Consider the following 24,994-nt stretch of genomic DNA (forward strand, 5'->3'; position numbering starts at 1 on the left):
GTGACAACAACAAATCCATAATTCCTTTTAAATTTTCTTGCCAATACCATCCTATAAAGAATCACCAGTCTCATTTTTCACCACCATCTCACCATACCCATTTTCATAGAGTTTTTTTTTATATAAAAATAAGGATAAATTTGATATTAGCAAAGTTTCAATAAAAAAATTTAGTTTTCAATTTCTTTTCATTTTTTGGAGGATAACAAAAGTTACTATTTGTACCTAATTCTATCCTACCAAATTCTTTATTTTCCTTTCTTTTCTTTTCCATCCAACATGTCGTACTAAGCACATTTTTATTATTTCTTTCTATTACCGTTCCTTTTTTTTTTTACTTTCTTTTCCATTCTACCAAACCAAACCGACCCTTAAAAAGTTTAAAGAGTAATGATACCATTTGCACCATTGCCTCCAAAACTCAATGCAGAGCTACAATGGAAGATGAATTCAATGTTCTTCTTAAAAAATATACGAGCTCTCTAGTGCCGGCTTCTGTAACTCTGCAAATGAGTTCTTAAACTTAAAAAGTAAGTTGATTGTAATATTAAAAAGGATAGATTATGTATAAGTAGAGCATTTAATCTTTATTACTTTGAACTTTCTTGAAATTTGGCGTATGTACTCAACAACACTCCCTTCCATTAATAAATATTAAAAAAATGACTATATTATCATTTTCTTATATTAAAAGACTTTAATAATTTTATTTTTTGACATGAAATGTCATTAAAATAATGCAAAGTATAATTTTTATTAAATTTTACAAAAACAATTATTTATTTATTTATTTTTAATGACATTTGATTATATTTCATTTTAGAGTTTCATTAATTTTTTTTTTATTTTTTATAAAAAAAAAAATGTTACCCTACTAAAAAGTTACAAGACACGATTTGCTGCAAAAGATTTCAATCAAAGCTACATTATTGACTTTGACAAAACATTAAAAATTCTTTCTTACGTTAAAACCCCACCATTCAATTAGTTCTTCCTCCTACAGTTAGCCACGGATGGCTTACGCGGTAACTTCACATTAAAAATGCTTTCTTATGTTAGGGGATGTATAGTTTAGTGATACTAACTCATCTTCGAGAATAAAATGTTTGAATTAAAAAAAAAAAAAAATTTCACCACTCACACACACTTTGCTCATTTAGAGACTTAGTTTAGTTTGGTTTCAATGGAAAAATAAAATGTAGTACCTAACAACGCATCTTCACAGACCAAAACTCTCACCATCCACTTTGAAAGGAGTAAGAGATACCACTGGATTTGAATTGAAGATTCAAGCCCTCGTAAAAATAAAAGTGAGTATGTGAGTGTGTTTTTTGTCGCTGGTTTAATAATTCTTTTCTTCCGAACTTTTTTTTTCCCAATAAGAAAATCGCATTGGGGAAGAAGTTAAGCATGGAATTTTATTCATGACTTTCAATTTCTTATTCCTCACCCTTACCAGAAAAAGAGAAACAATGGTTTTTTCTCTTACGTACTCCTTTTGTTTTGATAATGAAAAAAAAGGTTACTTGAGATAACGGTATACCTTAGAAGTCCAAGAATTAGATGCGAAGAGCTCATCTCTCCTTTCTAACCTTTGTCATGACTTTAATTTTCAACATCTTGAAATTCAAGTGAAAATGCATTGATGCAAATTGTATAAATGGATGATATATGAATAACATAATCAAAAGTAATCAGACATTAATTTAAAAAATTATTTTATGATTATTTCAAAAGTATCTTTTATGGGTAGGCAAGATTTGGTCCAAGGATCGAATGCACTACTATGTATTAAATATCTTTGCTTTATGAATTCTATTCTCTAGCATCTATGTTGTTTTTTTTGGTACATATAAAAAGTGGTAATCAAAATTGTTAAAAAGAAAGAAAGAAATAAATAAATAATTACTCATGAAGTCAGACAAAGGGGGTGATGATGAGTCATAACATTTGGCTTTTTATAATATTATGAATTGTTAAATAAAAGCCCATTCTATTGCCTTAAATGGTAATATTTTAAATAATTTTAGGAAAACAAATTTTTTAATGGTTGGTTAGCTCATGTTTATATAAATGCACATTTTTAGTATCATCCATTCTTCTTATCCATTCAAACAAGATGGATAAAATTTTACGAATTTTATCATTATAAACCATTTTATAATCCTTAAAATTTTAATCGAATGACTTGATTTTATAATTTAGAATGGAATAAAATTAGTTTAAACTCTATACTAAATTTCTTTCAAGTCTAAATTCTAGTTTAAACTCTATACTAAATTTCTTTCAAGTCTAAATTCCGAGCATCGATTCAATACTCCCAATTGACCATTCAATAAATTCCGAGCATCAATTCAATAATCAGCTTCTCCCTAGCGAGGATGTACGTCATTCTCATTATCAATTTAATAATTAAAGAAAACATGTCAATTGTACTAGTGAGGTTCTAAGTATTATTCTAAAAGTATATAAAAAAAAAATTGAATATATATATATATATATATATATATATATATATATATATATTCAACTGTCACTTATTTGTTGAAGGTATTAAGTACTTTGGAGTATTACAAAATTTCGTTAATGTTGCATGATCATTATCGCTCAATGGATAATCTGAGTCCTACCATGAGACTCATACTTGACTCTCGCCAGTATCCGATGATCATTGAGGGATTAGAATTGGAATTTCGTTAATGTTGCATGATCATTATCGCTCAATGGATAATCTGAGTCCTACCATGAGACTCATACTTGACTCTCGCCAGTATCCGATGATCATTGAGGGATTAGAATTGGATGATGCACTTTCCCACAATAAATATATATATATATATATATATATGTATATGGAGGATGCCTTCTTATTGGAGAATGGAGATGTGAGTCCTGCTATACATTATGAAACTGATACTATCCAACTACGAACAATAACCATGTAACACATGCAAGACTCGTACTATCCAATTGCCATCAACAATAACACTCGTACTATCCAATTGCCATCAACAATAACCGTGTAACACATGCAACATTTGTCAAACGCACCTCTTCCTCATTTATTTTAAAATGAATAAGGTATTGTTTGTTAACCTTATCCAACTGTACAATGGCCGCTTAGAGCTTTAGGCGACTTTCCCACTATCTCACTCCATTTCTTATTTTCTATTCTCTAACATCTTTTGATATTACTCCAAAGAATTTGATGTTAGTTTTTCGTTTTTAAACAACTATGGCCTCAAATCATTTTTATATGTTTTGTCTAAGGCCTCAAATTATATCGCGGTTTGTTCACTATTCAACACTTAATTATAAATAAATTATACATTTATGATTGGTCAATTTGAGATAAAAGATTAGATCCAAAAGTTCAAAATTAACTTAAAGATAAAATTGAGTTGGATAAAGGTGGTTCAAATTCAAAGAACCAAAGGATCTCTTTGAATCCCCAACAGGTTACAAAAGATTGGGAGAATCGCCATCTATAAATACGAAGCCTGACAAGTGAATAGGTATGAGACAATTAATACATAAAATTACTGTTATTATTTTAGAGCTCCGGTGACTGACTTGATCGTCAGAGAGCTCTTGACAGACACCATACCGATGCCGGTCAAGGTTCATTTCTTTTCTTTACAGAAACAGTGTCGTCCCAAGTCATGCTGAATTTCGTTTCAACAATGGCGCTGTTTGTGGGAACGAATTCTCTTTATAAAAAAATCATGGTACAATTGCGGTCTGGACTAGCCGCCGGCAAGGGAACATCATTATAGGACCCCAGTCAAAGGGAATTGCATAGGGAACATCCAGACGCCTCAAACGACTGAGAACGCATTACAACGTTGGAATGACAGGTCCATAACTTGAACCAAGGACTGGACAATTTGGTCCAACAAAATATGACGATTTTGCAACGCCTGGCTGCCCTGGCAGGACCACCACTCCAACAAGAATTGCCGAATGAATATCTAAATCCTCCTAATCTGAATGATAAGGGAGAAAGTAGGAAGACCAAGATAATAATCCTTCTTATGAGGTCGAGGCAGAGCAGAGCCAGGTTGGAAACCGACATAGAAAGCCAGCTCCTCTTTTTCCCCAACGGAATTCCCAACTCCGGGCAGATATGATTGCCTGTATCGAGGAAAAGACAGAGGAAGTCACCCACTCCGACTTACAAATCTAAGAACTCAAGGCAAAAATGGAGTATGTGATGCAGGCTATGAAAGGAAAAAGTCCTGCTGTCATAGATAAGTTGGTGTAGAGGACCAACTTACCATTCAGTCCTACTATCATGAAGTGCCCCTTGTCAAGCAAGTTCAAGATGCCCTTAATTGAAAGTTTTGATGGGACGAAAGATCCCTTCGACTACTTGGAGACTTTCCAAGCTCTTATGCATCCACACGTTGTGCTGGATGAAATCATGTGTTGAGATTTTACCATAACCCTCAAAGCATCAGCTCGTGTATGGTTCAACAAGCTGAAGCTACGAACTATCGAGACCTTTAAAAAACTGAGTAAGCATTTGTAGGCCATTTCATTGCAAGCTAGAGGCGTAGAAGGTCGGCCACCTAACTGCTCACTGTGAAGCAACAAAAAGAAGAGTCGCTACGGGAGTACATTACCCGATTCAATACAGAGATGTTGCATGTAGAAGAGATGGATGACGATGTGGCTTTGACTGCTTTCATAGGAGGATTACAAACTTCCAGATTCTTATTCTCCTTGGCAAAGGAACTCTCTACCAGTATAGCGGAGTTGTTAGTCAGAGTGCAAAAGCACAAGAATACTGAAGACGACAATAACGTTCGGAAGGAAAAGGAAGGAGAAGACAAGAAGATGTCAACCCCTAACACCAGGGATGAGAAGGAAACCAAATACAATAAATCCTTCTTCAACCATAGCGAGAGGACGTCTCATGAGAAAGACTTAGATAAGTAAGTTGACTACACTCCTCAGAATACGTCGAAAGACCAGATCTTCTTACATATCCAAGATGATGCGTATTTGAAATGGCCACAGAGGATGAAATCTGATTTAGCGAAAAGATCTCATGATAAGTATTGCAGGTTCCATCGGGATCATGTGCACACTGTGGAGGACTATTTTGACCTTAAGAATTAGATTGATAATCTGATTTGAAGGGTTTACTTGCAAATGTTCATTGCCAATGAAGGTACCAACCCCAAATAACTTCCCTTTTGAGCGGTAACCAATTAAGGAGACCAGGACCATCTCTGGATGAGTAGACTCAGGATGGTGAATCCAACTCAGCTCATGAGGCTAACGTGATAAAATTTGCCTCCTAATTAGAAGGGGCCTTATTGAGTCATTAAAAATAAAAACCGGGGACATGCTAATTAAGGACTTTGGAGGGAAGATAGTTCTGTCACATTTTATTTTGTTTTCTAATAAAGTCATTATTATCAATAAGATGGATGATTCCTAATGTTCAAAGATCTTTATGCAATAAAAAATTATCTTTTCAATTATCTGTCAATTGCCTATATGCTATGCTTTACATAAAGTTAACAAAAAAATAAGTTCCCTTAGTAAAGTGACGAGTTGAGTGAAGGTCCTAAAAACAGTTCCCTTACTAAAGGGACGAACTGACTGAAGCTCATAAAATCCAATTCTTTATCAAAGGGATGAGCTGAGTAAAGCTCGTAAAAGTTATTCTTTTACCAAAGGGACGAGTTGAGTGAAGCTTATAAAATCTATTCAATAAAAATAATAAACAAATAGCATGTTGGATTCCTAAAGGAAATCCAGCCATGCATCACTAAGAGTTATTGATTGTGAGGTTTGAATCAACGCCCTTACGAAACAAAACCTTGATTTGGTATCTATATTACTTCACCTTGGGAATTATAACCCGAGGCCAAAAAAATATTATAGGTACTATTCGCGTAACAGTACCCAAGGTGGACTATTCACCCTAAAATATTATAGGTACTTTTCACGTAATAGTACCCAAGGTGGACTATTCACCCTGGGAATAAAATAAAATAAAAATTATTTAGTATTTCTTAGTCTATTCTAAACTAGGAAATATGGGGAAACTAATGGGTCAATTTGAGATAGAGATAAGATCCAAAAGTTTGAAATTAAATTAAAGATAAAGTTGAGTTGATAAAGATGGTTCAAATTCAAAGAATTGAAGGATCTCTTCAAATCCCCAATAGGTTGCAATAGACTAGAAGAATCGCATCTATAAATATGAAACCTAACTAGTGAACTGGTATGAGACAGTAAATACATAAAATTGTTGCATTACTTCAGAGCTCTGATGACTGACTTGATCATCGGAGAACTCTTGGCAGGCACCACATTGATGTCAGTAAAGTTTATCTATTTTCTTCACTTTTTTTTGCAAGAAAACGGTATCGTCCCGGGTCATGCTGAATTTCGCTTCAACTTTAATAAAGTGTGTTTAATAATGCAATAAAAAAAAAACCACTTAAAGAACTTAAAATATAATAAAGTTTTTAAATGATAGAGGCATCATTTATCACTGAAGATTGAACATTTAAAATTCAAAAAATGAATTATAAAAATGTTGATTTATAATTAAAGGCCACCAATATCTCATGTGCATCTCTCTCTCTCTCTCTCGTTCTGTCTTAAAATGAAATTACAAAAGAGTCCTTAAATCACAAAGTACTTGGTTCATACATTTTTAATATCACAATTTCCCTTTTCTTATAAATTTTTCAATCATCTTCTCTCACACATTCTCTCTATCTCTCTCTCTCATTAAAGGGATTTATTGATATAATAAAAATTCTAACTCAAAAATTATTTATCCTAATCCCATAACTTCTATTGTCATAATCATGTATATTTGATTAATACGCTCTCAAATTATTATATTGAACTCTAATGGTATGTTTGGTTAAAGGGAAGGATTGGGAAGTGATGGATGAAAGGGGGATAAAATAATTTATTCGTGTTTGGTTGGAGGAAAGGGAAGAGATGGAAGAAACAAGGAGGGATGAAGTTGTTTACACCATAAAATTAAATTTTAAGATCTGGTCATGTGGCAGAAATTAAATGCCATGGTTGTTCTTATTGGGATAAAATGGTGATACTATGTTATGATTAATTTGTTGGTGGTATGTTGTATTTTGCTTGCATGGTTATGGGGGGACATTGTCGTGGTTGTCAACATGTGTGTTATATTTCGCAAGAATCCACATCAGTTTGCATGGAAGATTAACAGTTTGCACAAAAAGCTTGTGTGAAAAAAGGAAAGGATAAAGGGAAGAGATAAGTACAAAATAAACTACTTGCATAGGAATTCAAAAGTACAATTGAAGCAATTGTCATGGAGGATGAGTATAAATAACAGAAGATAAGTCTGAGATAAACATCCCGACCAAAAGAATTACTTTCATAATATAGCATTTAAGTTTTCATCTACAGTAGTATGTTGTAACCTAGTTTAAATAGGATTAGCCTAGTTCATTTGTAAACCAACTCTTATATTTTTTGTACATGACATATCATTTATGGAATAAAACGTGAACACCATAGGGTATTTTCTCTATCTTGTTGCTTTCTTCACTTTGCTTCTGAATTGATTTTATAGAATAGACGTCAATACCACAGGGTGTACTTTACGCATTGACTTTTTCTTCGCTATGTAGTCAATACCACAATGTGTATAGTACATTTTGTCGCTTTCTTCATTGTTGTCCCATATTTTACAAAAGTCCTTGTTTTAGAGGCAATTTGAACCATAGAAGAGGGTCATTCCTACTCTTCTCTACATCGCCTAATAAAAAATAAACCGATCAATCAATGATGGATTGATCGTGTTTTGAATAGGAATAGTTTGGCTACTTGCTAAAATTTGAAACCAAATAAAATGGCACGCCCAATGAGACAGTGATGAAATAATTAGCGTTTTAAATCGCTTGGGCTACCAAGAAACAATCGAACATTATGACCGATCTAAATTGTGCTTGTTAAAATTAAATCTTTAAAAATTCAACTTGCCCTCATTTTCAAAGAGGTGGGGGAACATTGTTTACACCGTAAAATAAAATTTTAAGATATGGTCACGTGGCAGAAATTAAATGTTGTGGCTATTCTTATTGGGATAAAAGTTCTTATTCGGATAAAATGGTGTTAATATGTTATGATTGATTTGTTTTGGTGGTATGCTGTATTTTGCTTGCATGGTCATGGAGAGACAACTTGTTAACATGCGTGTTATTCTTTTTCCTATTGGGAAACAATGCTCGAGCCGAAATCCACGTCAATTTGCATAGACGGTTAACAGTTTGCACAAAAAGTTTGCGTGGCAAAATAAGATGATAAAAGGAAAGATAATAAACTGTTTGCATTGGAATTCAAAAAGTACAGTTGAAGCAACTATCATGGAGGATGAGTATAAATAGCAGGAGAGGAGTCAAAGATAAAGGTCCCTGAAACAATTACTTTCATAATGTAGCGTTTACGTTTTCGTTTGCAGTAGTTATAGCTTAGTTTAGATATGATTAGTCTAGTTCATTTGTAAAAAAAACTCTTGTATTCTTTGTATAAGATGTATCGTTTGTGGAATAAAAAGTGAATACCATAAGTATCTTCTCTATCATGTTGCTTTCTTCAGTTTGTTCCTGAATTAATTGTATGGAATACAAGTGAATGCCACAGGATGTATTATATTATGTATTGTATTATAGGGTTAGGGTTAGCTGGTTTCACCTACCTTCATTACCATATATATCATTACCTTATGTGGAGTTCACTTGCTCTCCACATAGACCTCTCCTATATCCCTCTCCTATTTTCTCATTTATTTATACTTCTAACATGGTATTAGAGCCACTCTTCTTTCTTCTATTTCTTTTTAGGTTCTTTAAATTCTAGGTGTAGGAATTTTTCTACATTCCTTTCCGTTCTTCACGCACTGCTATATGCCACAATTTCCATCCAAGCATGCATACGCGCCACAACGTGTTAGATCCAATCAGATCACGCGCATATACTCCTTTACGTGCCCAGTACATCAGCTCACATTATTCAGCGCTCACACGCGCCTATGCACAACAGATTCCAAAAGACAGTGCCACGTCATCATCCTAGTCAGTTGCCACGTCAGCAGCCATGTCAGCGCCTGGGCTCATCAGCTGCCATGTCAGCAAGTGGCCATTCTGCCATGTCAGCATTGCCACTTCATCAACCACGACATCTGACACGTTAACAATAGGACCCATTGTGCCACTTCATCTGTCCATGTCAACTGCCACGTCAGGATCACATTTCAGCTACCATGTCAGCAATCGGGACCCATTCTGCCTTATCATCGGTCTAAGTCAGCAGCTACATCATCTTCCACGTTGACACATGTCAACAGCGACATCATCTGCCATGTCAGACAGGTTGCCATGTTAGCAGTCTCATTAAGTTTTTTCGAAGAGATCATTCCAGCCCAGTTTTTTCACGCTGAGTCCAAATTTGCAGTCCATTTTTGCATTTGAGATTTCTAAATGGCACAAAATGAGATTATTCCTCTTATTTAAGCTGTTATGAAAGAGCTTGACCAAATGAGGACATGCTTGCAGGCTCCCACTGTGGCTTTTCAGTCGACATCTTCTTATCACAACGGACAGCACAACCACTATGTTCACTCTTTTTACTGCACTTTTTGTCAGATTCGAGGACATTCTTTTCAGGAGTGTCGCACTCGTGCTAAACTGACTCCACTTACTCCAATTATGGCTACCTCTCGCATTGTGCCATTACAGTCACGACCCCCAGCTCCAGTACCCATGTCTAGCACTCCTAACAAGTCTTTATCTTTTTCATCTGCATTTTTTACAACTAACCTTAAGGCAATCATCAATCAAGTTTTGACTAGAAGAAAAGGTGTATCTTCCTCTTCTCTTTTTACCACACTAGGTAAGAATACATGTTGGTATTTTGATTTTGCCTGTTGTAATCACATGACATTCAATTCCACTGTTCTTGCTACTCAAACTCCTGCACCTTACTCACCATTTTAGAAAAAAAATGTAGAATCAAAATAAATAAATAAATAAAAATTTCCCCATTACCATAGCCATTAAATGAGTTATAGATAAATTTGAGATTTTTCGGATAGGATTTGTCTTAACAAGGTGAATAATCTTATCTGAAAAGAACAATTATGGCATTTTAATAAATGTAATAACCAAATATTATGTGGTGTAGGAAAGTTTGATTAAAGATCAAGATATCTTGAATTGTATGGCATAAAAAGTACTACGTGTTCATAATCAACGGTCAGATATTCACTCTCAAAAATGCTCACGTGTTACCATCAATATTCTAATAAAACTTGGCTCAAACATTCCATATTTCCACCGCCATACATCAGATATTGTGCTTACATGTCAGAGCTACACAGATTTGATGACGTTGCACCACACAGATGTTATATTTTGATTCGTCAACGTGGACTCTGTGTATGCATGCGCACAAGGCGCACATTAGCTAAAGTTACTGGTCCAATTCCCAACGCGTGACGTCCACAACTACCGTTTCGGTTAGAATACTCACGTACATCTGGACCACAGTTCTCCTGCACCTAGTTTGAAATTCTTCGCACGAAAATACACGTGTCGTCGTCTAGTAACTCCATTTTCTGAGGCTCCATTGAGCACTAGACTGCTGGACCATCCTATCATATCCTCTTCTAATTTAGATTTTTAAAAAGCTAAAAGAAAAGAATATTTGAATTAGCTAAATTGTAAATTTTAGTCTAATAAATTTGAAATTTGATTAAAGCCTGTAATTTTTATAAAATATAAAAAATATTATTATTTTTATTTAAAATTTCTTCAAAGCCAATCCCATTTCTTATTTTATTCATTCTTAAATATGAGGACTCACATTTTAAACATGCAATCTCTCATTTTATTCGTGTTGTTGAAGTAGTTGGATTGCTTTCCGCGTCTAAAAGTTAATTTTCGAGTCTTGCACCCTCTTCCTCTAATAATTAACCTATCATTCTAGCCATGATAAATATATATATATATATATATATATATATATATATATATCTTAATAAATATTTCAATTAAGTGAATTATTATTTGTATTAATATTTTAGGTATAAAAATAAGAATAATAATTCTTAGACTTAGTAATTTAGTTGAGGAGGTCTTATCTATATTAAATAAGGTCAAAATTTAGATCCAAGTCAATGCATCTGTAAATAAAAAAACTCTTGTATTTGATTTTTTAATTAATATTTATTCCATATTCACAAAATAAAGAAGTGAAAAAAGGAGCTAAAACTCTTAAAAAATGTTTGATTTGATTTGATTTGATTTAATAAAAATAAAATAAAATAAAATAAAATTCAGAGTGAAAAATATGGACAAATGGCTTGAAAGGACACGTTGATTTAAATCTAGATAAAATATGAGAGCACACCGGATTACTAACACACATAGGATAAAATCTACCTTCTCCATGACAAGAAGCAAAGAAATTAATCCCATTTTCTATATTTAGTCATCAACTTCTAGAGAGAGAAAGTTTAGAGAGAGAAAAAGTAAACAAAGTAATAAACACGCTGTATTGCTATAATTAATTTAAAAATTATAAACCCTCTGGCTTCATATATAAGCTCCTCTCTCTCTCTCTGTATATATATATGTACAAGTATATAAACTGCAGAGTGCTCTGTTCTCTCAATTTTCTTCTGCATGAAGCATTTGCTTGATTGAATTGATATCAAAACCTAAGACTCGCATTTTCGAAGAGCTATTCGACGTCACTGAGGAGGTTTCGGAACCAAAGGCATGTTATTGAATTGCTCTCTTTCTCTTTTAATTTCTCTCTTAGTTGGGGTTCTCGAATGATTTTGAGCATGAATTGAATAATTTAGTGTTTGTTGATCATTTTTTCCTATTCCAAGTTTTGATTTTTGTTGTTCGACTGTTGGATTTTGTGTGTATTTTCGAGTTTTGGGTGTGATTTTGGTTTGGATTATAGACAGGGGATTAGGGTTTTGTGGTGAAGAATGTTGATTAGCTTCAATTGTTTTGTTGGCGTGGTCTCTAGGGCTTCAAATTAAGAACTGATTACTTTGATGTGATAAATTGTAAGATATCATTTCCTATTATACTGTGTATTGCTGAATTCATTTTTTTATAATTGAACTCACTCATTCACTCACTCTAATCTTTTTATAAATCTATCTATGCACGTCTATTGTCTGCTTGAATAATTTTGTTGTTATAGCAGATAATCCATAACATAATCACACACATATATAACTATTGTGTAGATTTGTATCTGAATGATATATGTATTTATATATGCATGTATGTGCTTATTCGCGTGCTCATGTACTGAACGCTGAAGTAATTTTGATATCCCGTTATTTTGTGGGATATATGATCAAATATATGCCTGTAATTTTATTTCATGCATTAGATTCGTTGGTATCTTTAAGGTGCAAATGGGGGTGGCCAACAGAACCAAAACCCAGTATTTCGTGGGTGTAAGCAGCCTTTTTCAAAAACTAGGTCAGCTTGGGTTGAAAAATCCCCACTTATTTTCTTTCCAGTTGAACTTGGGATAACATATTGCATGCCCAAATGTAAGCCGAGTTGGCCAAACTGAGCTCAATTCATTTATAATCGAAATCACTTATTTTTCATCTTTCATATTCCTACCATGGAAATTATTCTTTGTCCAAGAGAATTCAACATGTCCAATTTTCTGTCAGCCTGTAGCATGTAAAGCAAACAATCTGGACCTTTGTGACTTTGTCCTGTCAGCCTGTAGCATGTTCAAGAGAATTCAGCATATCCATTTTTTGCTTCACAACATTATGCAGGGGCAGACTTACAATGCCCCCCAAATTCTTTTTAAAACCATCTATTCAGGTCTATATGGTGAGCCTGAAAAAAAATTACATGTGGCTCCCTCAAAATCCATAGAGAATTAGAATTTGGTCCTTTTTAGTCTTTATTTACAATGTTCAAATTTGGTAAAGTAATCCAATAAAATGATAGTCCTAGCTATAGCAAATCAATAATCTGTTCGCATAGATATATACACACACACACACACATCCATATACATAATTGATTCAAGCGAGAAAAAAGATGGATACTTGGTACTCAGCGTGCTCATTCTGTGGTTCCCACTCTTTGTTGAAGGTGCTCTTACTAGACTTGGACCCTTAGAACGATTGGATTGCAAGATTGTGCGGTTAGCCTCTGAATACAACAGTAATCAGGATGTGAGCACAATGAGAGCAATTTCATGATAGACAAGCTCTGGAATATAGACCAAGACATATTGTAATTTTTCAGAATTCTAATTACTTAGTGAGTTCTGGATCCTCCCGACATTATGTTTTTATGTTTCAATTTGTTTTGGATCTTGTTTTTTCGCAACAAAGTTTTCCATGAGCTCCCCGCAGTGGCGGGAGCCTCGTGCACTGGGTTTACCCAATTTTGCATATCGTACTTTGCAAATTAATCTAGTATAAGTAGGAAAATAAATAACAATTAATCTAGTATATTTGTCTTCATTTTTTTATATGTTCTGCACATAGTTTGAAACTTAAATTTTGTAGAAGATATATTGACTCCACAGTTTATAGTTCAGTCATGTCCCACTGTTTTGAGATATGAGAGTTGGACAAGCAATCTGAACCAATACTTGAACCTGAACCCGACCTTAGTTCTAAGTTTCAAGCACAGGCTAGGCTTGGGTTGAAGGTCGGGTTAAGTTGAACTTGGACTGAAAGATTCATACCATGGGTTGAGCCTAGGCTAACCCCTAATCCCTCTTATCCTTAGTTTGTATTTTATCTTATAGGATATGACTATAGATGGTAATAAATATAGATTTAGGGCTGCTTTTTAATACACACTGGCAGTAAAATATGTGTCTATATGCATATGCATATCTATTTATGCTTTAATAATTTTGTTACTAGTGCAGTATAAAATCTGTATTTCATGGATGTTTAGTCTTGGGGACTGTAAGTAATATTAATTTTGGCCTGCTTTTTAGATTACACCGGCACTGAAAAGTGGTTGTTTCATTCAAGGACCTGCAGATCATTCAGATGAATCTGGTAAGACATTGTGCTTATCAAAACAACAATAATGAGAATATGATATGGCATCGTTTCTTTTCAACATAAGGTATATTCAATTTGTGGTGGTTCTCATATCTTTGAATTTCAGTATTATTGTCGGTGTAATTGAGAAACATTCCATGAAATGTAGTAAACAGAGAGTTGGTGTGAGTTTGCTTTCCATTTTTTTTTCGAAGAAAAAAATATTTTCTTATAAAATTTTCCCATAAAACTCATTTATGTTGATAGTTTGGAAAGTGAAAATGGATTCAATAAGGTTAATCTGGGAAAGGAGAAATAAGTCTAATTGGCGTTGAGTAACATTCAAGCCTGTTTTTACTATAAAAAAAATTCCTTAAACCAGGGTTTAAGACGAAGTTTTTGCATGCATTAAAATGTATATTTCCCACAGTATAATTGGTTTCAGCTTGTTGCCTCATAATAAGTAACAGAGAATTTTGTAGAAGATTGTGTGCCTTATTGCTTCATGGAAGTTTCTTTTGAATTTTTTTTTTCTTCTTCCGTAGTTGGTACTCACACACCCTCCCTCCAAGGAATTGTTTGCACCCAGCAGGAATTTTCTTTTAAACTTGGTTTGTTGTGAAAATAAATACTTGACTATTATACCAATTTTGTGCATGGATGCATGCATTTTGTGTTCCTTCATATGTGCATGTGCATCTTTGGGCATGTATTCGTGCATGTTCAAGAAGGGGAGGGGGAGGGGCAGGGGGAGGACGTAACTGCTGTTCTTTTTTAGGCCAAATTTTTTGTTGGGCACTTCCAGATAAATGAAGTAGCTGTCAAAGATCTGAGCTGTATACCAACACACTATGGGTTCTAGCATGATATTTATAGCAGATTGTGTCTACATCGTGTATGATTTTTTTTTTTTTTTTTTACTCTGTACATTATGATTCATAAGATTCAACATTATTGAGTTATAACTAATATGTTAACTTGATTGTCCCTGCAAGTTTCTTGAATATACTGCTTAACTTTTGAAGTTGCTGATTATGGCACCACTATTATTTCATTTTAATTTTGTTTATTTATTATTTATGCTGTTTTCCTTTTTCTCCGTTATAACTTTCCACTTTTTTCATGTCAGGAGTTATCTGGGACTGAAAATATATTTGTGAGGCATTTCACGAGTGGAAAATTTTGCACAAGAACAGAATCTGGGGCGTGCAGTCTTGCTGCCACCCTAAGATCACCTTGTTCACATTTTAACTCCGCATTAGCACCTACGGGCTTGAAGCCCGACAACTTATTAGATGAATTTTGTCCAAGAAAGGTGGCTTGCCGAGGCTCCTTTACTACTGCTGATATGTTATCTCCTTTTAAAAGCAAAGAACACAATTTTGGACATCATACAAGTAAAACTGGTGACATTCTCAGTGCTTGTTCAAGTCATGATTCATCCTCTGAAAATGCAGAAAGCAAAGCTACTTTGATGGCTCCTGATACCTCTGGCATTGCAATGCTTTCAAAGGCAGCTGCCGATCCAACTATTGCAGATGATCAGGGACTTCTTGAGCCACAGATTTTTTGTGGTAAGAGAATCTTCTCAGATCAGCATAAGCAGCAGAAAGTTTCAGAATGTAATGGTGATGACATCTCATGTGTCACTGGAGATGACAGCCCAAACATGATCGTTGGTGATCATAGAGGTGACACAGACAGGAAGAATGTGCCATGTAGTTCAACTTCAGTTAGTAGTTCTGGTCTAGAAAGATTTGAGAAGGAAGTTAATGTTCAACCCACTTCATATTGTTCTGCTGGTAGTCCTGATGAAATAGAAGAGAAACACATTTGCTCAAGTAGGCCAACCGAGTTTAACAAGGGATCTTTACAGGAGACTGCGCCTATTTTTGATAAATCAAACCCGTCAGTGACTTCTTCTTTAGGAGATGATGTTTGTGCTGGAGGTAGTGCACTGAAGGTGCGAAGTCAATTTTTTTTTTTTTTTTTAACTTCAAGTGGAAAATACTTCCTTTAATTCAACTGCTGATAAAAAAAGATAATTTATGTTTCTCATTTCCAGGGAGATCTTTCAGTCTGTTCCATGGAACAAGTAGATTCATCTCTTGCAAGATTGCCAACCTTTAGTCATAATGGTCAAAAACATGATGCACTTGTCAGTGCTGAATCTGTTAAATTCAAAACTGAATTGGATGAGGGGGATCCAACAACCAAAGCTATGAATTGTACAGGCCAGAATGAAAACTTGGTAATGCTTGAAGTGTCCTATGCTCAGGAACCTCCGGTGCATTCTCAGCCTGTCGGCTGTAATGATGGGTCAGATCTTTTGGAGGATGTACGTACTGTTTATTTCTTGAATTATTTTAACATTCTCAATGTGGCACTGTTTGCATTGCATTGACTGACTTTCTAGGAATAAAAGCATGGTCACCGACGCAGACAAGACCTGGACACATCAACCTGGTAAATCTTAAAAAATTAGGACACAATCATGGCAATGAAGATAGATTTTTAATGTCTATGGTTTTATTTTGCATGCTGGGGAGTGCCTATCACATGTCTGAAATTATGGATTTTAAATTTTATGTTCATAGGCACACCTAATATGTGTTGGATACGAGTCTAGAAGATTTGAGCAAGAGCCTACGTCTAATAAATTCTAACATACACGACTCCTAATTAGTATTTGTACCTTTTAGGATGAACGCAATGAAGTTAACAAAGCATAAAAATGACATTATTTTCTTTCATGGAATTGCATTTGACTAATAACACAGTTTTTACCATGAAGAAAAATCAGTGTCTCAAGGTACACCTAGAAAGTACGAGTCCTGATTGTGATCATTGTATGGGGGACTAGCGGTGATTGATTATTTAAAGGGCTAGGTAGCTAATGCAGGAACCCTGACAGGGTGTCAAGGTACACCTATTTATATTTGTTGTTAATTCTCTGTAGTAACATTGCCTGGTTGGTGTCATAACAGGTAAAAGTTTGTGATATCTGTGGGGATGCTGGTCGGGAGGAGTTGCTTGCTACTTGTAGCAGGTGCAGTGATGGGGCAGAGCACATGTAAGTCATTTACAATTATCCTTTGGATGTTTTGTTTTTCTGTTTTTTCTGAAACTATTATTTTGCAATAACTGCATGTTTCAACATTTCTTCTTTTTTGAGGTCATTGACACTTGTTTTCTATCAATCAGTTACTGCATGCGTGTTCGGCTGGATAAGGTTCCTGAAGGCAATTGGATGTGTGAAGAATGCATGCTGTATGAGGGAACTGAGAAACAGACGCAGAATAAATATGGAAAATTAGTTGGATCTTCAAAAGGTCCAGCCTTGAATGAAATACACCAAGATGTTGGGAATTCTTGTACTGCCAATCCCAAAACTTCTTTGTCATCAGACGACAAAGATTCAAATGTCGATAAAAGCAGAAGAGAGTCGAGGGACAAAGTTAGTTCAATTCAACAATTCCCTGCTAAGAGACTTGCAGACAATTCGGAATCTGTCTCAGTGGTGAAAAGAAGGGCTCTTGAAACAAGTGCTGAATCACCCAGGGTGTCCAGTCCTTTGAGAAAATCTTTACTGTCTCGCGAGTCTTCTTACAAGGCCGTGGATGGGGGGAAAACAAAACCAACCTACAAGATATCTTCTCTTGAAGATCACTGTTCTAATAATACATTGGGGAAGGCACACTTGCTTACTAAATCAGTTCATAATTCACCAAAATCGCCACATGTTCTAATGTCACGGGGTAATTTTTTCTTGCATAGCTTTTGCTCAATATAAATTATCTCAATCATCAGGCAGACATTATGTTATAATGAGAATGCCATGTTTCACCTGTGTTTGGATTTATGAGTTCAAAATTTGGTTTTACAGGTACTCTCACAAGGTCAAATTCAGTCACCATTTTAGCCTCAAAACGGAAAATCCAACTGTCAGAAAAAGATACTCTCCAAAAGCAAAAGTTCCCTAGAGAAACTGCTGCTAGCGAGAAGAAAAAGGATGGCACTGTCAGAATGATGAGTAAATCTATGTCATTTAATAATGTCAGCTCTGGCCATTCAAATGCTGCTGATTTAAATTTCAAAATGCTCTCTTCAAAATCTTCTCATGTTGAGGATTTCAAGAGATTAAGACATGCAAAAGAATGTAATTCGATTGAGAGGAAGCATACAGGAAAATTAGATAATACACTAGGTAGTTTAACGATGGCTAGTTCCTGTCCATTAAAAAATGATGGAAAAATTGAATCTCATGCTGAAACTCTATTACGACATCCTTCTGGAACTTATCATGATCTGAAGGCTGTTCAACGTCATGGAAATTCACAGAATTCATCAAAACCAGCTAGGCATCTGGTTCATAAAAGCTCCAAAAATCCCAATCATCTAGGTAGGGGTTCCTTTCTTTTCCTGATAAACTATCATTTTTACTCTCTTTCTTTTCCTTTTCTTTTTTTTTTTTTCTTTTTTAAAGTTTATTGGTTGTCTGTTCCACACTGAGTAATTATCTTTTGGTTAATAGATAAATCTGGTGTGGTAAAGCGGATGTGTACGAGTGGGGATCCATCTTCTCATGCAATATCTGACTCTTATCAGGAAATGAAGCCAAGTCTAGTTGTCCTTAAGGATGATCTTGCATCTAGTTCTTTATTGAGTTCTGGTTGTCATTGTGGTAATTCTGATTCAATTGCAAAAGATATATCACCTCAGTCACGGGAATCTTCCAGTGGGGGTGAGAAAGTCAAGGAGACCTCTGATTTCAGCAAGCCTGGGCAGCATGTTTCAGCTGGAAGTGGAAGTGTATGCTGTCATAAATGTAAGAATATGGGTCACGCTGCAGAATCTTGCCCAATGATTAGTACTCGGGCTCCTATTCTTGATGCAGGAACTTCAAAGGAAGTGGACCGAAGTAGTAGGACGGATCTTAGGCCCATGTTTTGCAATCAACCTGATGAATTTAGGATTTTTTCTGTTCCAAAGCTTGATTATATTTGGAAGTATGCCCTTCTCCACTCCTCTTATTATCTTATTTTGTAGTTTGTTAAATTCGGTTTTGTCAAGATTGAGTAATTGCTGTGGTTTTTAAGAATGTCTTATACACATTTTCCTGACATGCCATGCAGAGGCGAATTTGAAATTCAGAGTAGTGGAAGACTTCCCAGTTTCTGTTATGGGATTCAGGCTCACTTATCTACTTGCTCATCGCCTAAAGTTCCTGAAGAAGTAAAGAAATTCCCTCACAAAATCCTTTTGGAGGAAGTACCTCGTTTGAGTACATGGCCAACTCAGTTTCTGGGGAATCATCTCAAAGAAGACAGCATTGGGCTTTACTTCTTTGCGGAAGATCTGGAAAGGTTTTTTTTTTTTTTGTTTTTTTGTTTTTTTTTTTTCTTTGGCATATTTGCTTTTCCTTATATGCATTATAGGCGCCATCTTCCTTGCAGACTTATTTTTTAACCTTTTCATATGCCTTTCTTGCAGCTATGGAAGAAATTATAAGAGCATGTTGGAGTGCATGATCAATTATGATTTAGCTCTTATAGGGAAATTTGATGGAATTGAACTTTTAATATTTTCATCCAATGTTCTTCCTGAAAATTCCCAGTGTAAGGCCGAATCTTCATGCTCTTTGATTTTCTTTAAGATTGTCAAACTCATGCAAGCTTATGCATTGGCATTTTCTCAGTTGTATGTCATGTTTTTGGCAGGTTGGAATAAGTTGTTTTTCTTATGGGGTGTTTTTAGAGAAAGGAAGGTCAACAATGTAGAATGTCTTGGCTCTCAAAATAAAACTTCTAACCCCAGCTTGAATGATGTACCCTTGGACCAGAATTTGGCCTCACTTGGTATGTTTGGGTCTCGACACATGTATTCTTCTGGAAAGCCAAGTGAATTTTTGTCTACAGCTAAGTTACTCTACAATGTAGAACGATCATCTACTTACATCGATCCTCTGGAGTTGCCCTCTGTTTCTTCTACTAGAAAGGATGGGAATCGTAAACTTATATTACACTCTTCTGAACAGAAGTGTTTCAGTTCAGAAGCAAATTATATTCATCAACCAAGCAGAGATGACGGTGTTTTGCTATCAAGGATTCCAATGGAAGCAGAGCAGTTGTGCAGCGATGTGCAACAAACGAATACCTTTCTGGTAATATTTGTTTCCATTGCACTTTGATCTTGTTATATATTTCTTGCTTTGTTCCTATTTAATTATTGCCTGCATTAACTTTTGGGTACGGTTACAAAAAAGGTTCGGCTTGTATTATAGTTGTTCATATGATTAATTGTCTTTTGGCAGTAAAATTTACAAAAAGGTTCAGCTTGTATTTTAGTGGATCATATGATTAATTTTCTTTTGGGAGAAAAAATGTAGGCTTAGGCTGCTTAGCAGGTGGTAAAATAATTAAATTGAACTATATTGAACATCTTCATCAAGTAAATAATGTCTACAAAAGGTCATGCATGGGGATAAGCAACATTCTCATCAACACCTCTTCGATAGTATTTATTTCTACTGCTATTTGTTGTTATGATAAATGGATTCTCTCCCTCTTGTTTATTTCCTTTGGTTAATGCCTTTATTCTCTTTAGCATAGAGTTAATGAGTTATAAATGGTTTAAGCTTTTAAGTTACTAAATTGTATAATTGTTTTTCAGTTGGCAGTAAAAGTGTAGGCTTAACGAGGGGGATAGTGTCAACTTTAAAGGTCATTACCCACTGATTGTCTGGCAACGCAGAGTGCTGGGAGGTTTTACACTAGATGCAGACCAAAACTTTGTCATTATTTGTACAAGTGATTACTCTGAAGTCTAGAACCTATATCTCAGTTCCTACGCTCAACTATGAATTTTACTATTGCACCAAGTAATTGCCCAAAAAATATAATAACTTTAATTAAATTAAATATTTTACATGAGTTAAATTTATCAAGTACAAAAGTTTAAAAAAAATAAAGGAAGGGTATTAAAAGAGCAAGGGTTATACTTTAAAGCCATAATGATATTTGTGCTGTCAAACATGTGAAGAAATTTTGGACACAAAATAAACATTATTAACCGCATGAAACAACTTAATCAAGGTTGATGATAAAATGGAGAAATGACTAGTTTGTGGATAGTTCATATGGAGACAAGTGAACTACTAATAGTCTAATCATAATTAGCTTACAACAAGGACTTGCATTGAGTGAACTTTTTGACATTGATCTACAAAACCCATTTCTTGGAAACTTAGGGCTTCTCACCCCCTTTTCCATAAAATGATGAACCAACGGTCTATGTAGAAATACTAGAAAGGAATTTTTTTTTTTTTTATCTAAAAAAGGAAACGACTTTGATGACATTTGCGTCTTCATTGTTTTGCTAGAATTGTTTGCATATTCTATCTTGGGTTTCTGATTATTTTAACATTTTTAAATGTGAACACGGATGAGGTAAGTATGTATGTTTGTTGTTGACAATCTAGGTCTAGGTGACGAATGTACAGGGATTAATTAGTCATTATAATTATGTAATTGATTCAGAATTCAAAGTTCTTGTGTTAAATGATATGGAATGCCGTGGGAATGTATTTGCATAGTGAAAAGAGTCGAGCCCATAATATACTCTCTCTCTCTCTCTCTCTCTCTTTTTAAGTAACTTTTTTGGAACATCATGTACTGAAGAGATGTAATTTCATAAAACAGAAACAAAATTGATAGTGGAGAAGCGCTGCTGTTGTGGTATGTACTAAATGGCTAAAAAGTAACCATGCTAAATAGAATGGAATTCTTGGAAAAAATGGAGAAATGACTAGTTTGTGGATAGTTCATGCGGAGACAAGTGAACTACTAATTGTCTAATCATAATTAGCTTACATCAAGGACTTGCATCGAGTCCTTGACTTTCACACTGGTTTGGACCAACTTAGTGGGCATATTTAGGAAAAATGTAGGTGGTTTCAAATGAATAGTCGGGGAACTTTTTGACATTGATCTACAAAACCCATTTCTTGGAAACTTAGGGCTTCTCACCCCCTTTTCCATAAAATGATGAACCAACGGCCTATGTAGAAATACTAGAAAGGAATTTTTTTTTATCTAAAAATGGAAACGACTTTGATGACATTTGCGTCTTCATTGTTTTGTTAGAATTGTTTGCATATTCTATCTTTGGTTTCTGATTAGTTTTAACATTTTTAAATGTGAACACGGATGAGGAAAATATGTATGTTGGTTGTTGACAATCTAGGTCTAGGTGACGAATGTACAGGGATTAATTAGTCATTATAATTATGAAATTGATTCAGAATTCAAAGTTCTTGTGTTAAATTATATGGAATGCCCATAATATACTCTCTCTTTCTCTCTCTCTCTTTTCAAGTAACTTCTTTGGAACATCATGTACTGAAGAGATGTAATTTCATAAAACAGAAACAAAATTGACAGTGGAGAAGCGCTGCTGTTGTGGTATGTACTGTATGTTTAATATTTTAAAAAATAAACTGAAATCTACTAAATGGCTAAAAAGTAACTATGCTAAATAGAATGGAATTCTTGGCAGCAAAAAACATGTTCCATAGAATGTTTGTAAAATGAATTGAGGGTTCAGGTCTCCACTGGGGCGTAATGGGGGTGTGTGTGTTGAGTTGTGTGTCTGCACTCACTGAAATACAAAAGGGAAATGAATAAACGATGTTAATAGCAAGAGACATTTTGGCCAATGATTTAGTGAAGTATGCCAGTACATGTTGTAATAAAGTTGAATGGCAGAAAATGACTTAGCCCAATCTATTTGGCTGTTGTTGCCTTGGATTAAAAAAAAAATCTATTTGGTTGGTGGCTTAGGATTGGTGCTTGTATTTTCTCACACTATTATAATCATCTATCAATGCTAAAATTTCAAAGCTTAAATATTCTTCCCTGATTTTGTAAAATCGGTGCTAATTTCTACTTGTTCTAATTGCAGAAAGAACATGAAGTTACTGAGAGAAAGCAAGGAGTTTCAGCAAGTCAAGGTCCAGTGGGTGGCATGTCAGAGGTCATGTCCTCAAAATCGCAAGTTATGGCATCAGATTACAAGGATCAGCTGGGGTTTGAGTTTTTAGATCTTCAACTTTCATTAGGGGCTGGAAAAAATTTGACAACGCAGCGGCTCAGGCCTTCATTTCTTGGGATTGTGGAAGAAAAGCATAACCAAGACAAGGTTCCAAGTTCTGTGGCGAGCAAGAAAAACAATGATGGTGGTGAATTCCCAGTATCACTCGATCTTTCCCTTACTTTACCTTCTCATGATAAGTGAACAAGTTCCAAGGCCTCATTCAAACAAGAAGAAAAAAGCAGTTTTTGCTTGAGAGTGCAAGTACTAGCTGCTTGTTTGGTGGTTTCTGGAAGACTTGGATATAGAAATGATGCACTGTAAATAGGGCTTGAAATGGATGTTGGTGGTGTATACTAGGCTAGAATATAATGATCTTGATCCTGTTATTGTAGAGAAAAGATTTTCCTTGGTATCATAATCACATGCTTTTTTGCCTCCAAAACATTTCTATGGCCTCTCCTTTTTCTATGTTTTCCTGTTCATTTCTCGTTTGATGTCATGAATATCGAAGCAACTGTTTCTTGTTTCATCTTGTTTTATGAAGTGATGAAAAACAGCTTTCATGGCCGAGACAGTTTGATATCCAAAACCCCATTTCTAGGGTTTCTTTCTTTCTTCTCTCCCTCTTTTTTTCGTTCTTTTTTATTTTATTTTTTATTCGGAAGGTAAAGTAATGTATTGATAAAATAAAAGCATGTGGCAGTTGCGTTTTTTTTTTTTTTTTTTTTTTATCCTAAGATTTATAGAAGATGAAAAGAAATTGAATGCAATCTTGGTGGTTTTTGGAGTATGACAGGAAATAGCTTGTGGTGGTAATAAATAAATTAATGGATAACGTGTTATTTTTAACAACCAACTATAGACACTACTTTTGGTCCTACTACATTTATTAAGGAACTATATTAATTGAAAAAAATAAACTGCAAAATGTTGGAAGCACCATTCCTTTCATTTTCTTCAAAGATAAAATTTGATAAAACAATAATATAAAAACAACTCATCAATTGATAAATAAATAAATAAATAACTACTAAGAATTAAAAAAGTTCAAGACAAGTGAAGTCCAATACACACTTGCCAAAAAAAAAAAAAAGAATTGAAGTCCAATATAAGATAATTAAACATCAGACAAATGGATATAATTCCATTTGAGGATTGAATTCCATTCACCTCTAATCTACTTTATTTTGTTATTCAACATTTTTTTGTATAGATTTTTTACCATTGTTTCGACAAATGGATATAAATTTTAGAAATGAATTAAAACTCAAAATAAGCTTGACTACTTGAGCTCGTTTTTCACTGCTATTATTAATTATACACAAAAGGAACAAAAATTAGAAGATTTGTATTTCATTTTTTTTTTCTTTTCAAAATTTAGAAAAAATTTGACGCCAATTTGTCTTAAGTTTCCACTTAATTGTCTCTTCTTACTATTTAAAGGTCTTTGATAGAATAAAAAAGATAAAGAGCCAAAAAAAACAGAAAAGAAAAAGAACCCTACTATATAGAAAATGTGCAAATTTTTAGTCATGTTAAAAAAACTTTACATTTTTCAAATTGGACAAATAAGGACATTTTCTCAATTTGAAGATTAAAATTCCTAAAATTCCCATAAAGCAAAATTAATATAGATATATATATATATATTAATTTACATATTTATTGAGGGTATTTTGGGTTTTATAAAAAATATCAAAATTGACAATCATGGACAATTTGCTACAAAAATTCAAAAGTTAGGGATGTTTATGCATATAATTATAAAAATTTGAAAATAAACTTTTTTTATGACTGAATTTTTATTACTTAATTTACAGA

At 34.3% G+C, this 24,994-nt stretch overlaps 1 protein-coding gene across 2 annotated transcripts; it reads left to right on the top strand.

Annotated features, from left to right (window-relative positions):
- The first annotated feature begins 13,168 nt into the window (after positions 1–13,168).
- On the top strand, positions 13,169–23,784 carry LOC132303515 (ASI1-immunoprecipitated protein 2-like). 2 transcript variants are annotated; one of them, XM_059800800.1, is made up of 12 exons: positions 13,169–13,337; positions 14,032–14,095; positions 15,210–16,043; positions 16,146–16,418; positions 17,068–17,153; positions 17,285–17,838; positions 17,967–18,482; positions 18,615–19,089; positions 19,216–19,446; positions 19,574–19,698; positions 19,801–20,243; positions 23,042–23,784. In XM_059800800.1, exons 2-12 carry the CDS (start codon positions 14,087–14,089, stop codon positions 23,372–23,374), a joined length of 3,879 nt encoding a protein of 1,292 aa, XP_059656783.1. In that variant the 5' UTR covers positions 13,169–13,337; positions 14,032–14,086; the 3' UTR covers positions 23,375–23,784. The 2 variants fall into 2 exon arrangements, with proteins under 2 accessions (XP_059656783.1, XP_059656784.1); XM_059800801.1 differs by lacking the exons at positions 13,169–13,337; positions 14,032–14,095 and adding an exon at positions 14,102–14,165.
- Positions 23,785–24,994: the final 1,210 nt, after the last annotated feature.

Source organism: Cornus florida, unplaced genomic scaffold (genome assembly GCF_030987335.1).
Source record: "Cornus florida cultivar Cherokee Brave unplaced genomic scaffold, ASM3098733v1 CherokeeBrave_3.0.0_Hap2_Chr04, whole genome shotgun sequence".
NCBI lineage: Eukaryota > Viridiplantae > Streptophyta > Magnoliopsida > Cornales > Cornaceae > Cornus > Cornus florida.

Coding starts and splice junctions, on each gene's coding strand:
- LOC132303515 (XM_059800800.1), top strand. Junction 16,044..16,145: donor CTGGAGGTAGTGCACTGAAG/GTGCGAAGTCAA, acceptor TCTCATTTCCAG/GGAGATCTTTCAGTCTGTTC. Junction 16,419..17,067: donor GGTCAGATCTTTTGGAGGAT/GTACGTACTGTT, acceptor GTGTCATAACAG/GTAAAAGTTTGTGATATCTG.